The following is a 13113-nucleotide window of genomic DNA, read 5'->3' as shown; positions in this document are numbered from 1 at the left end:
GAATGGAACGGAATATGATAGAATGAGAGCAAGGTAAGGCGGGTGTCAGCGAACGAGGATTGTTGGCGGTGCGACAAGTTTGATACTGGAGCTGCCCGTCGTTGGCCTCGGCGCTTATTCAGCGGACATCCCCCAGATTCCACACGCGAGGGACAATCTCCTTGCTCTTGGTGAGCCAATTCCCCTGTGAGCTTCGACCTCAACTAGCTAGTTATATATGGTCTGAAGGGCCCATGGGAACGGGTTCTGTGTGCCACAAGGTCCTGGGCCAGTCGGCAGTATGAGCGAGCACGCCCCCGAGCAGAGCTTCACTTCCGCGGATCGTATCCGGCAGCTGAACGATGTGGACAAGGTATGGCGAGAGTCTACTGATATGATGGGATTGAACTATGTACTAAATCCTCTTTTCTAGGACGTCGCTAAGCTTATCCATTCCGCCGGTCTCGCCATCCAGGCCCTGACCAACGCTAAACCCGACCCCTCCTCGTCGCCCGCGCCAGACGGCTCACTCGATTCGCACAAGGCGCGGTTCAAAGAAGCGACCGCACAATACTTTGCCCTGCTGTCATCCATTGACGTGCGGCTTCGCCGCCAGGTCTACGCATTGGAGGAGGCGGCCGTCCTGGCGCCCGAGTCGAGCGTGCGATCGGGGGATACGGCTACGAGTTCTGGGGGTGGGGCAGCTGCTACGGCATCAGGCACTGCAAATCCTTTGGATGTGAGCTGGTTGAATAGCCGGAAAGATACGGTCGGCATGGACAAGGAGGCCGAACTGTGGGCGGCTGCGAGGGAATTTGTTGAGCGATTGGACAAGCCGACGGACGCAAACCGCGCCTCGAACAAGACGGAAAATGGCCCGGAAGAGATGCAATTCGACTGAGAGAGGGAAGGCCATGTGTACGTTATGCAATGGGTGGCTGGTTCCTCTGGTTATGGTGATCAACGGCGGCCAGCTTCTGCTTTTTCCGTGATACCCCAAATGCTCTGCAAACGCCGGCATTTAAAATCTACTTGCAATTCTATGACGTGGGAAGAAACTCAGACGGTAAGGTTGCGATGAATTGTATAAACTAGGCAGGGTTAGGCAGGGTCTGCGAAAAACAAAGCTATGCAACAAAGAAAATGCACCAAGCTCTACTTCTGTATCGACTTGATCATCTCCAGTTGCGTCGCTCGGTCTCGATTCGTCTCGGACAACGGAGCCAGGCCTGGAGGGAGGGAGTTAGCATGAAACACCAGCATGTACTATCCATTGAACAAGCACTTACTCCGGAGTTCCCCAACCACATCTTTGGCCTTGCCGAAGTAGACCTCCTCTGGTAGATCACAAGAGTCAGCGATACACTCCAACAGAGAACAGGCAGGGACAACGTACGAAGCAAGTTACGCATCTTCAGCTCCATATCCTCCACCAGCCTGCCCACATTGGCGACATGGCTCGCATCCGACTCCACGGGCAGATCGACCTCGACTTGCCGAGTCATGTTCCCGCTCAGGTCCATCTCGCCGAGGGCCTCGCTTTCTTTGGCCAGGTGTAAGATAACAGTGCTGGTCAGTTTGTAGTGGGACATGCGAGCGCGATCCGTAGCCTCGAAGACGTGGATGCTGTCCCATTCGCCAGAGCTTTGGGACCCGGGGGTGACTCCTGAAAATGAAAAGGTCAGCAACAGACCGGGGGTGTGTTTATAGCAGTTTCCATGTGGATATGAACGCGCCTTTCTTCAGCAGAATCACACCGGCAAACCCATCATCCAAATCCCAGAAGTAAACACTTCCTACACCGCCCTCATAGTACAGCTCGCGGTAGACATCAAAGGCATCGTTGGCGGCGACCTCGAGCTTGCGCACACGCTCACTGGGAACAGTACCATCCTCAAGCGGGGGATCAAATTCATTGCTCCATGGTGAGCGGTAGCTGTCGCCGTCACGGTTATAGTCGCAGAGGAGGTAATCGCGATTGGACTGCGGACACCGGCGAATCTCCAGTGGCTGGTCAACGGAGGAGAGGAGGTCTTCGGTAAGATCGGGGACAATGCTAGTAATAGCCTGCAGGTTGGCCTTGGTGTCGCGCGGGCTCAAGCGCCGAAGCAGGTCGCTGGGGTTGCGGTCAGTTGGGCTCCGTCTGGGGGCGGGGTTGCGTCGGAGTGGAGGACCACGCAGTGTGGTCGAGGAGAAGGGCAACCAGGGTTGTATAGGAGTATCAACCCCACAGAGAGACATGAAATCACTCACAGCGCACTGTCAAATTGGGCATCGGCCATCGTTGTGGTGGTTGGAGGGGGTGGTATAGTCTGTTGACGGGCTGGCGGTGTTGATCGGAGGTGCGTGGGGACTGCGGGCAGCTGTGGCAGTAGGCCGACTCCACGTATCTCCCTGAACATCGCAGGTGTACAGCAAGACTACAAACAAGGAAAGCATGGGAGCAAATCTGAAAATTCTATGCACCTGCCATGGGCTATTTACATGCAATCCATTAAAAACGGGTATCCAAAGGTGGCTCGGGTAGTCATCACTCGTCACTCGCCCTACTTCCGGGGTTTCGATTTTGATCCACTACTGAAGAGAACACTGGCATCCGGCAGGTCAAAATCGGAGCCATCATCGTCAAAGTCACTCTCTAGTGAGAAGGTGGCCTGCTGCGGTTGTGGTTTCGGGTCGCGATTAGAAGGGTGTGGGGACATCAAGGCGAATATCTCCTCGTCAACATCCTCCCCGGCTTTTGCAGATGCCGGGCGAGAATCCGAGCCAGATAAAGGCTTGGTAGTCTTCTGGCGGCGAGGCTTAGCACTCGACCTTTCACGCGGTGGTGGGTCCGGGTCATCGAAAGATGCAGACGTGTGGGCTAAGATCTGTTTGAAACGATCATCGCAGTCAGGGTCGGCTTCGTCCATTTTCCGCAGCGTATTAATCATGCGACGGGTCAGGGAACCATGCTGAACAGCCCTGGTAGGCCTGGCAGTCATCTGGAGACGCGGGAAGGCGTCATTGCGCGGGAAGCGGATGAACTGGGGAGAGGTGGCGCCAATGTTTTGGTAACGGTGCTCCAGCTCCCTCTGTTCACTTGCGGTGAGAACAACCTCGTCCAGAGGAGGTATGTCTACGGGCTCTGGCGTGGGAACCCGGGCTCGCTTCTTGGGGGTAGCAGCCTTTGTTTTCTTCCGAGAGCTATCGCCCGTCAAGGTCGACGCACGAGTGAACCCCGTCTCCACGTCGTCGGGCATGTGGAATTCCTTGGGAGGTCGCTTGGGCGCGCGGCCCCTGCGTTTGGGCTCGGGAAGCTCCTGCTGGGAGTTCTCGACAGGAATGTCAATATGCCGTTTATCAGGCACAGGCCGCACACCGGCAGGCAGGATGCGAGGAGACCGGTCATCGTGAAAAGTAAATCGGGAGCCGCTGGCGATCATTTGCTGCATCTTCTCATAGTTATCTTTGGCCTTGATGTACGAGTCTTCCTCCTTGCCCTTCATCAGTAGTAGGGTGATATTTCCCGACCGTTTACGGCCAGTTCGACCCATCCGTTGCAGCATGCGAATTGGTGACGCGGATGAGTCGAAGCACACGATCAGGTCAACTTCGCCAATATCCAGACCTTCTTCACCGATTGACGTGGCGACAATGGTGTTGTACGTGCCTTTCTTGAAATTCTCGATAATCTGCAGCTGGGTCTTCTGGTTCATCCCCTCGGAGCCTTTGGCACTGGTCTGGCCCACGAAGACATGGGGCCGGATCATGGGTTCGTATCGCTTCAACACCCTAGTCACCTCGTCGGCACTGTCGCGAAAATGGACAAAAATCATCACACGGGTGGCGGGCTGGCTATCACCATCGCCAGGGTCCTTCCCCTCGCCCGCGTCCATGAAATGATTCAAAATGACCGATTTGAGGTATTCCAACTTCGGGTGCCCAATGAATTCCGGGTTTTTGCTCCACGGCTCAAGATGGCTCATGAGCTTTTTGAAGCTTTCATCCTGGACAACTTGTTTCTGGTACTTGCCCCCTTTTTGGCCCTCGGTATTGGACTTGAAATGGATTAAATGACGATAGAAGGGGACGATGCCATGAAACTTCAGCAGATCGACAGCGTGAGCCAAGCTGGCCAACACCGTGAAAATGGCATTGACCTTGCCCTTCAGTCCAAAACTGGCGTTTCGACCCGCGTCGGATCCCATCCACTGCTGTCTCGCTTTGGTGAGGCCGAACGCAGTCAGTCCCATGGGATCTCGTCCCCAGTAGGCGTTGAGCGTGCGGAGCTGGTCCACCAATGGCTGCAGCGTCGTTGACAATAGATCCATACAGAATACCATTTCGTCGGAGTTCTCGAATGTTTCGATTTCGATGTTTCGTGAGTGAACGTAATCTCGAATATCAATCGACTGCTCGGTCCGAATTTCCACCCGCGATATGTCCAAGCCGTCGATCACCGACTGCACAGATTCCACTGTAGAGCCAGGAGTTGCAGTCAGGGCAAGAACACGGAAACTTTGGTTATGCCGTCGGAGGAACTTGACCACTTCCACGTATGCATATCCTCCTGTCGCGCGATGGGCCTCATCCACAACGAGAAGAACAATGCGTTTAGGGTCCGCAATCCCCGTCTTCAAATCATTGATCAGTGTTTGGGGGGTCATGAAAAACACCCGCTTTGCCTGCCACTCTTCGGCGCGTATTCCAGGCGAGGCCCCTCCCGTCAGCATGGAGCTTTGGGATCGTGGGATCCCCGCTATATCGAGGCATGCCGACACCTGCTGTGACACCAGGGGCTTGGTGGGGGCGACAAATATAATCTGCGAGCCCCGTGTCCATCGAAACCAATTGAGCATGATCGTCGCGGCGATGAATGTCTTTCCGAGACCTGTGGGCAAAGCCACCAGGAGGTTGTGGAAAAGACCTTTCTGAGTAATGTTGAACTGATAGTCTCTCGTGTTACCTAGGTTGGTTGGGTATACCCAAGTATCTAACGTATCTTGTTCAAGCTTGTGTTGCGTCGGGGGCTCATTCTTTTCGGGCGGAGACCAGTCCTGTTCGCGCACCACCATGTCCGGGTTGCGGGCAGTCATGCCAAACAACGTGGTTTGCCGAATACTTGGTTGTCGGCTCAGAGTCCGGTTCGAGCTCCACTGCGATGGAGTTGGCTGGATCGGCCTTGCCGCTGGTGATAAAGACGGGGAAGAGTCGAACGCGTCCTCGGGGATATCGTCGAGCTCGAAAGCGGCATCCGCTGAGCCGCCGGCCTGCTGCTCGCGCGGGGATTCCAGTCTTTGGGGAATATTCCTTTTGGAAATGTTGGCATTGAAGGCATTTCTCGTCGTTTTTTCTTCTTCCAGCGAGTCCATTGAAGCCGCAATGGCCGCTCTCAGTCCCTCGTCGTCATCGTAGTAATTATCCGCGCGCGACGCAGTGTTTTTAGTCTCGTGGCCAGTCGGGATAGGCTCAGGGGTTGGTGGATCAGGATCGGGTTTCTTCCACCGCGGCCCACGTATTCGCTCGGGACTCGAGTCAGGCTGGGTGAGCTGGGTGACGAAAATGTTCTCTTGAAAATTGCTCTCTTTCGGTATGAAGCTCTTGTACTTAGACCGCGCATCTCGCTCCTCAAAACCTAGAGAAGATTCTCCACCAGGCAGCGGCAGTTGGTCTTCGTCCATGGAAGAAAACGAGGTTGATGAAGCCGCATCCTCGTCCTGCTCTCCCCCGCGCGGAGGATCAACACGGCGGCGTTTGGGTGGGCGCGAGTTACCATAGCCGGGGGAGTCTGGAACTACAAAGTCATCGTCATCAAAGTAATCCGACTCGGTGTCTGTTGCCGGCATGGCGCAACTGTTGCGAACCCGCGAACGCAACCCGCAATCTTCAATGCCGAAGCACGCGTCGCGTCGCAGAATCAGGTGACCCGTTTATTGTTTGTGCGGTTTGCATTGCCCCTGCAGTTGCAATGGCAGCTGGTCGTAAAGACAATTAAGATGGTCATGATTTCGATTATTGAAATGGGTGTATATTTCTTATTCATAATAGCTCTATACATAGATTTGTATTATTATTATCTGGTGTGTTGGGTGTCTATCTATGATCGGCGGGCTGTAGTGGAGTAGATCCAGACCCCAGCTCAATATCCCCACGATTGCTGCCGGTCCCTTGCACCCCTGAAGACCCTCATAATTTTAATTTAATTTAAATGAATACACGATAATAACATACTCCTTGCTAGGATCCGTGTAATGATCCATCACAATAGTCAGGCAATAGCAGGATTCTAGTTTCGCCCGGCAAATGCGCAAATCAGCTCGGGCATAGCCGAACCCCCAGATTTGACAGATCCACTTTCTTCCCTGTCAACAGCCCCTGGCCAGGTCAAGGGGCCAATTCCTCCAAGTCCCTGAGAAGATGTCGAGGGCGATGAAGCCCAAGCAAGGAAGATGCTGTTGCCACTCGGGATTTGGCCAACAATAAAGAAGAAAGAAGAAAGAAGAAAGTAGGAAACAGAAAGAAAAAGAAAAACAAGAAAACAGAGGAACAGACACCAATGTCCTAGGAGCATCTGAGACACGGCGAATCAGAGGCCGCCGCCACAATCTTTTTTTGTCTCGATAAACCCTGAGGGGATACAACGTTGTTTGCCTGTTTTTTAAGTGACTCTTTTTTTTCTTCTATTTAATTGCCCATCTCCCTCTTTCTTCCTCTTCTTCTCTCTCCACACCTGTCACTCGTTCACTTGTCAACTCCACTATCTATCTAATTTCTACCATCTACATCGACACCATCTCTCATCTACCTCCATCTCCACCATGAAGCTCAACTTGCTGGCTCTCTCCACCCTCCTGGCCGTGGCGGCTGCTGCCGACACCACCTCGGCCGAACCCTCGACCACCACGACCAGCGCGGAGGTCAAGTGTGCCAAGAGCTGTACGTGATGATCTCCAATCCCTTGGTGTTGAATCAAGTTGACTGACCTTTTCCCGCGTGTAGGTGACTCCAAGGATCTTTGTTGTGTTGCCAAGTGCTACAAGGTCCCCTGCCCCAACGACAATCAGGCCAATGACACCAACAGCTGCGTGTCCGCCTGCCCCCAGGGATCTGGCTCGCCCGCCGACACCCAGAAGTACGCCCAGTGTGAGCAGAACTGCTTCAGCTCGCACTTCTTCCCGGCCAACGGGGCTGCCACCACCAAGACGAGCACGACCGACACCACTGCCACCGGCTCTGCTGCCACCGAGACCAGCTCTGACAGCACCAAGTGTACGTCCATGTCTTCCTCTTTTGCTATGCCTACTCGTTACTCATGGCAATGCTAACATATCTCACAGCGTCCGACAGCAAGACCAGCTCCACCTCGGGCTCCCCGACCAGCTCCTCGGGTGCCGCCGAGACCAGCAATGCTGCCGCCAATGTCAAGCTCGGTGCCTCCGCCGCCGGTCTCTTTGGTCTGGTCATTGCGGCCTTCGCTCTGTAATTCTCTCCCAAAGATTCCTGGATCTGTCCCAGTGGCATTCCTTGTGACAGGCCCGGTCTAGAGCAGCGCGTGGCCCGCGTGCCTCTAATTTTCTTGCAATTCAGCATTGCCCCTTTGTGTCTTCGATACATGATCCTTGGGGCGCTCTGTGAATGACACGATAATAATGGAACATTGAACACGACTTGACAACTGTAAACATCCCTCTAGTCGTAGACCTTGTGTTGATCACATTCCCCACAGATCCCCAACATGGACTGTCGTACAATCACGTCGTGTACAACTTAGAAGAAGCCTCCATCAGATTCGAATATGCACGGAGTTGGACAGCAGGCGGAGGCGGGGTTTTCTCGCTTGTTTTCCCCACCGAAGATCGTAGATCCAGAAACATCACGCCAATCAACGTCTGGTATCTCAAGTATTTGGTAAAGGCATCAAAATCTACAAGCATACGCAGCTGCATTTTGAGTCGGCTTGCATACCCATTCCACCGTCTCGAAGCACCACAGCAGACATTCAAAGCCACAAACATGACATCCGCGTTCGCGGCTGAGAAAATGGACTGTGGCGAGTCTCTCTTCGCCGCCATGTCCGCCTTCGTGAGCTCCTGCATGTCCGGCCACGATCCATCCCATAACCCAGCACATGTCCACCGAGTCGTGGCCGGAGCCAACACCATCCTAGCCGCAGAACAAGCCCTGGATCCAGCAGCGCACTTCGACAGCACTGTGGTCCAGCTCGCGGCTCTACTGCACGACATCGGAGACCGCAAGTACATCTCTCAGGTGGCACAGAGCACATCAGACACATCAGAAAACAAAAAGGCCTCGCTCGACCCAACAACCATGGTCCGGGAAGCCCTCCTCGCCCACGGAGCGAGCCCAGACCTCTCAGCCAAGGTGCAAACCATCGTATCGCACGTCTCGTACACGACGGAATGCAAGGACCCGACAGCAATCCAGCGTCTGATCGAGCAAGGGTACCCCGAGCTAGCCATCGTCCAGGACGCAGACCGGCTGGATGCCATCGGGGCGCTTGGGATCGGACGCTGCTTCACATTCCTTGGGGCACAGGGGCGTAGGTTTGTGCCTGAGGGGCAGTGGGAGATGGACAATGCCATTGAACATTTTGGAGAGAAGCTCGAGAAGTTGGAGGGCATGATGAAGACCGAGACGGGGAGACAGATGGCCCGAGTGCGGACGGAGAGACTACGAATATTCCGTGGGTGGTGGGAAGAGGAAATGGGGATGTCTGCTGGTTCTACTTGAAATTCGATACATAATTCTAGAGTCCTACTATTACTCTTAGATCACGGTGCTAGCACCACTATGTATTTCTGAATCGTGTACTATTGCCCATGCCATGAGCTCTCGCTCTCCCTGGTAAAGCAACCAAAAGAACCAAACGATGGGACCTTGTAAATGAGTGGAGAAGGGCCCAGAGCAACAGAAACAGAAGAACAAAGGTGTTGCGTGAATGATCAAATAGCCTCCAATCTATCAAAACTCCGAAATGAAACACAGCGCAGGATGTGGGTATTTGGGGTTTGAGCAATATCGTATGTCGAACGGGGTCAAAAGCCGAGACTCAAGGTAAACATGTGCAAGAGTTATTGGTATGTGGATATGGTTTCAAGAGGTATAGCCCAACAACATCGAAAGGGGTTTCAACCAACGCCGCCCGGGCACATCAGTTCTAAATCAACGATAGAAATAAAGAAAAAAGAGTGAGAGACACGCCAAGTATCAGACGCGGTCTCGTGCGAAATCCAGGACCTCGCAATCGTCTTCGAAGAATCCGTCATCCACCTTCAACGGAGTGGAATGCTTCTTCTTCCGACGCGTGGTGATGACCACTTCCTCGACGTTGCCGGTGCTGTTCCCCAAAGTGATGTGGTTCTCAATGTCTCCTCCGGCTCCCAGGGAGTGTCCGTGGATGGCGGCGTTCTCGTCTTCATCCTCTCCATGGTCATCACTACTGTTGTTAAAGGATCTCACATGCACCGTAGTAGTCGGGAGATCATCGCCAAAGACCCACTGACCACGAGGTGCTGACACCATCGAGTCACTTTCTTCACTACCAGCGGAAAAGACACACAGCCCAACTCGCTGGTCCGTGTGGAATGGCTGGTATGGGGTATTGGTCTCGATTTCAGCTTGTGAGAGAGGCTGGCAAAATGCTCTTCCGGTGTTCGGCGGCTGTGAGCTGGCAGATGGCAAGGCCAGACCGACATGGATGGCAAGCTCTGGATCATAAGCTGTGAGGGGCGCTGGCCCACACGGAGTTTGGAGGTTGGTGGGCAATTGGAACTGAACCTCTTTGCCGCCGATGATGGAGTGGGATTGCCGGTTCTTGTTAGTAGGCACGGCCCGCTTGAGGCGATACAGTTTGAAATATCCGTCATCGACTACACCCAAGTAGATAGTTCCTTTGTTGCAAACCCATGTCACACGAGACGGTGCAGGATCCCTAGCGAGCCCCGACAAATGAAGACGGTTCTCTCCTACATGTCGGAGAGTATTGACAGTGCCTGTCGCCGCACCCATCGACTTGCTGAGGCCCGCAGCGACCACCTTCCCACCTTTCATACCAGCTGCAGACGGCAAGGCGAATCCAGTCATATTGGGCAATGCAGCACCGGATGACGGAACACGACCTCGAACGGCAGAGAAAAAGGGCTGGGTTTTGCCACCCACTAGCTTCATAGCTGCAGACAGTGGGTTTCCCGCATTCCCCTGTCCCGACAACTCATCCCCCGCGGGATCAGTCGCCGGAGACTTACTCGCTGCCGGTCGTGCTCGACGGAAAGGGGGCCATTGGAAGGCACTCCGAGGTAGGTCAAAAGCGTGGACAGTACCTTTGCGCGTGATAACTGCCAAGCGATCTCCAACTGGGGCAGTCCAAATAACATCAATAATGCTCGACGTAGTCAACCGCGCATATCGTGCCACCTGGCGCACATTCGGGCTATGGGCGGCCTGGCTGTTGGTCATGAAAGCCATGGCTCGACAGTGTTTGAGTTGCATCAAGTCCCAAACATATTGGACATCGCCCTTCTTGTTTGCCGTGAAAAGCATCAAGCCATTCGGGGAGAGAGAGAGGAAGCTGCAGCCATTGGGAACCTGGAATGTCGCCACGGGGTGAAGAAACGCATTTTTCGGTTCCGCGCCGTCCTCAAGACGCTTTAAATCGATGATGGAGACTGCGTCAGGCTCCGCAGCGGAGGATGCCGAGGTATCTTGAGCGTGTGTTGGTGGAAAAACGCCAAATGCCTGCGTTTGGGAGTCCGGTCCCGGGACTAACCGCCGAGAGGGTGTCCCCGGAGCTTGCTGGACGTTCCAGTAGTTGTTCCACGCCTGCATCCCCTGGTCTCCCATCCAACGGGCGCCCTTGACAAGTTCTTGGGTGACTCCCCTAGCGACCTTGTCGAGGAAGCTCTCTCCCTCGCCCACATCTGTCGCGCAGTTCACTGATGGCATATTCGGGGGACTGCGGGTCTCAATTCCTGGAATTTTTCCGTGAATCAAATTCGCAGGCACAGTCCCCTGAAGCGATGCCCTGTAAGTCGAGGATGGAGGTATGATGGCCAGCCATCTGCCCTGCACCGCCAATATCGGCCTCTCTGTGGCTGATGAGCTATGAGGCGAGTCATTGCGAGACCCTTCCGGATCCGTGGAACTCGAAGAGGTGGAGTAGCGACGTGCCTCTCGAGACTGAATACCTGTCCACGTTTTGCCCAGGCACTGATACGCACCCAGTGCGGACGAAGTATGCTTGTAAACATACACCTCTCCACTAATCCCCGACGCCAGTATGATATGGTTCCCGCTTGTGAACAGTCTCAGGCTGCCAACAGGTGAAGGGGCAAAGGAAGGGAGGCCTGGGATATTCTCCAGAGACGGCACGGGCTGGCTGGAAAAGAGCGTCGCGATATGTTCGCCCGTCCGTAAGGAATATACTTCCACCCTAGTTTGATAAAACTGAATGTCATCTCTGGCTGTGCGTCTATCACTCGAATGGCCTCGCGCCACAGATGGTGGGCCATCGTTTATGTCCGAGCCCGCAGAGGAAACACGACCTTCCTCTTCGCTCAAGGGCAAAGGACCATGGACGATGACAGCCACATGTGGGCGTGAGGCAAAAAGCGCGTCATTCGATGGAAATCCCGGCAATATTTTCGCGTTAATCACTCGACCGTTTAGACCCGTGATTTGCCCCACGAGACGAGATCGTCTCTCCTCGACGGCGAGAATCTCTATCGCACCGTCCATCCCCACAAGCAAGACATTCATTCCTGTTCGTGAATTCTTTGGAAACGCATTCGGAAGCGTATCGAAACCACAGAAAGAGTATCCTCCTTCTGGCCGGTCTGGAATCGGAAGGATATCGATGTCAGGTGCTCCATAGAAATGGGCCTGCGGAAGATGAGGGGGAGGCGCTTGGTTGCTCATAGGGCTCCCGTAAGAAGGGCTTTTCCACCTATCTACTGACGGTTGTCGGGATTGCATGCTGGTGCGGTAACCATTCCCATAGCTGAATGGCTGTGCTTGGGCTGGAGGGGATGCCGAGGAGGGATGACTGAAGCCGCCTCGCTCGTGGATGGTTGGGAAATTGAGAGGCGAAGAGTTAGGCGGTTCACCGTCCATCAGATCAGTTGGGGGGCTCTTCCCAAAAGGGACTGATTGGGCCCAGGTGTCGGTCCGACGAGTGAGATCATTATCGGTCGTCTCCCCGAGGGACCCGAGAGCATCGAGAACTGGTGAGGTGATTGTGTTTGCATGGTGATCCAAAGATGGGTCGGGGCAGGAGGAGGGTTCATCCGGTGGAGCAGAGGGTTGAATCCTATGATTATGACCATGCATTAGTGGTGGGTTCTACATAGTAAGCAATCGCACGTAGGTGCATACAAATCCTCAGAAGGCGTTTCGGTCACTGCCTTAGCCGCCTTGCTCTTTTTGCCACCTTTCTTCTTTTTGCTCTTCGTGCTGGGTTCATGCTCTTGAATCGGTCGGGTATGATCCGGAACCAAGGAAGGGTCGTCTCCAAGGGACCGGCTATGCTGGCGGATCAAATCGTCAGGCGCGGCCGGGGGCATTCAAATGGAGGCTGCCTCGAAAGAGGCAATAGAATTTGAGATAGCTAAAACCGCTCCCAGGACCTGTATTGAGGTCTGAGAACGGAGTGCCGGGCCACTCTGTACCCGACGTTCAGTGTTTTGGATAAGGGGATCTTGCGAAGTAGAATGAGAGGAGGGCCTGGTTCTATTAGAATCAGGGTAAGCTCTTAGATCAAACCACACTAGCAGATTCCAGAGATCATACCCTGGTTCTATCAATATGGTATATCTGTAATGGAATGAAAGTGGCTGTTGGTGTAGGGTCAAGCGTATCTGGAGTGGGACTTCACTCTAGACACGCGGGGGAGCTTCGATAAGATTGATAGGGCGCACAGCACAGCTAGATAGTTGTCGCTGGTGTAAAGATTAGACAAAAATACAAAAGGTGTTTCAAAGCATTCACAGTCAAATTTAGATGGAAGATGAGTCAAGAGGAATAGAAGGTGTTATGGCGATAAGAGGAGGGGGAGGGGGAGCTGACCCCAGGTCAGGTGTGAGGTACCTGACTCACGGGGAACGGAGTGACCCCGTCATTTGCCCACGATACTTCAGC

The 13113-nt window shown here is 54.0% G+C and overlaps 6 protein-coding genes across 6 annotated transcripts; 3 read left to right on the top strand and 3 right to left on the bottom strand.

Annotated features, from left to right (window-relative positions):
* Positions 1-280: 280 nt before the first annotated feature.
* NUU61_001227 (mediator of RNA polymerase II transcription subunit 11) lies at positions 281-880 on the top strand (the record flags this gene model as incomplete). Its single annotated transcript, XM_056651809.1, has 2 exons — positions 281-352; positions 413-880. 2 exons carry the CDS (start codon positions 281-283, stop codon positions 878-880), a joined length of 540 nt encoding a protein of 179 aa, XP_056516659.1.
* A 254-nt stretch (positions 881-1134) lies between these two features.
* cap2 (F-actin-capping protein subunit beta) lies at positions 1135-2261 on the bottom strand (the record flags this gene model as incomplete). The annotated part of the gene is made up of 5 exons (XM_056651808.1): positions 1135-1208; positions 1269-1316; positions 1376-1645; positions 1737-2095; positions 2233-2261. 5 exons carry the CDS (start codon positions 2259-2261, stop codon positions 1135-1137), a joined length of 780 nt encoding a protein of 259 aa, XP_056516658.1.
* Positions 2262-2525: 264 nt separating this feature from the next.
* mph1 (3'-5' DNA helicase) lies at positions 2526-5807 on the bottom strand (the record flags this gene model as incomplete). The annotated part of the gene is made up of 1 exon (XM_056651807.1): positions 2526-5807. One exon carries the CDS (start codon positions 5805-5807, stop codon positions 2526-2528), a length of 3282 nt encoding a protein of 1093 aa, XP_056516657.1.
* Positions 5808-6779: 972 nt separating this feature from the next.
* On the top strand, positions 6780-7444 carry NUU61_001224 (uncharacterized protein; the record flags this gene model as incomplete). The annotated part of the gene is made up of 3 exons (XM_056651806.1): positions 6780-6897; positions 6961-7230; positions 7299-7444. The coding sequence occupies 3 exons, from the start codon at positions 6780-6782 to the stop codon at positions 7442-7444; spliced, it is 534 nt and encodes a 177-aa protein (XP_056516656.1).
* A 530-nt stretch (positions 7445-7974) lies between these two features.
* NUU61_001223 (HD domain-containing protein) lies at positions 7975-8712 on the top strand (the record flags this gene model as incomplete). The annotated part of the gene is made up of 1 exon (XM_056651805.1): positions 7975-8712. The coding sequence occupies one exon, from the start codon at positions 7975-7977 to the stop codon at positions 8710-8712; it is 738 nt and encodes a 245-aa protein (XP_056516655.1).
* A 477-nt stretch (positions 8713-9189) lies between these two features.
* On the bottom strand, positions 9190-12539 carry NUU61_001222 (uncharacterized protein; the record flags this gene model as incomplete). Its single annotated transcript, XM_056651804.1, has 2 exons — positions 9190-12286; positions 12340-12539. The coding sequence occupies 2 exons, from the start codon at positions 12537-12539 to the stop codon at positions 9190-9192; spliced, it is 3297 nt and encodes a 1098-aa protein (XP_056516654.1).
* Between the last annotated feature and the right edge of the window lie 574 nt (positions 12540-13113).

The sequence above is a fragment of the Penicillium alfredii genome, assembly GCF_028826965.1.
Source record: "Penicillium alfredii strain IBT 34128 chromosome Unknown utg000001l_segment0_segment0, whole genome shotgun sequence".
In the NCBI taxonomy this organism is placed as follows: Eukaryota; Fungi; Ascomycota; class Eurotiomycetes; order Eurotiales; family Aspergillaceae; genus Penicillium; species Penicillium alfredii.
Note: the sequence above shows the minus strand (reverse complement) of the source record. Positions and strands in the feature narration are given on the sequence as shown.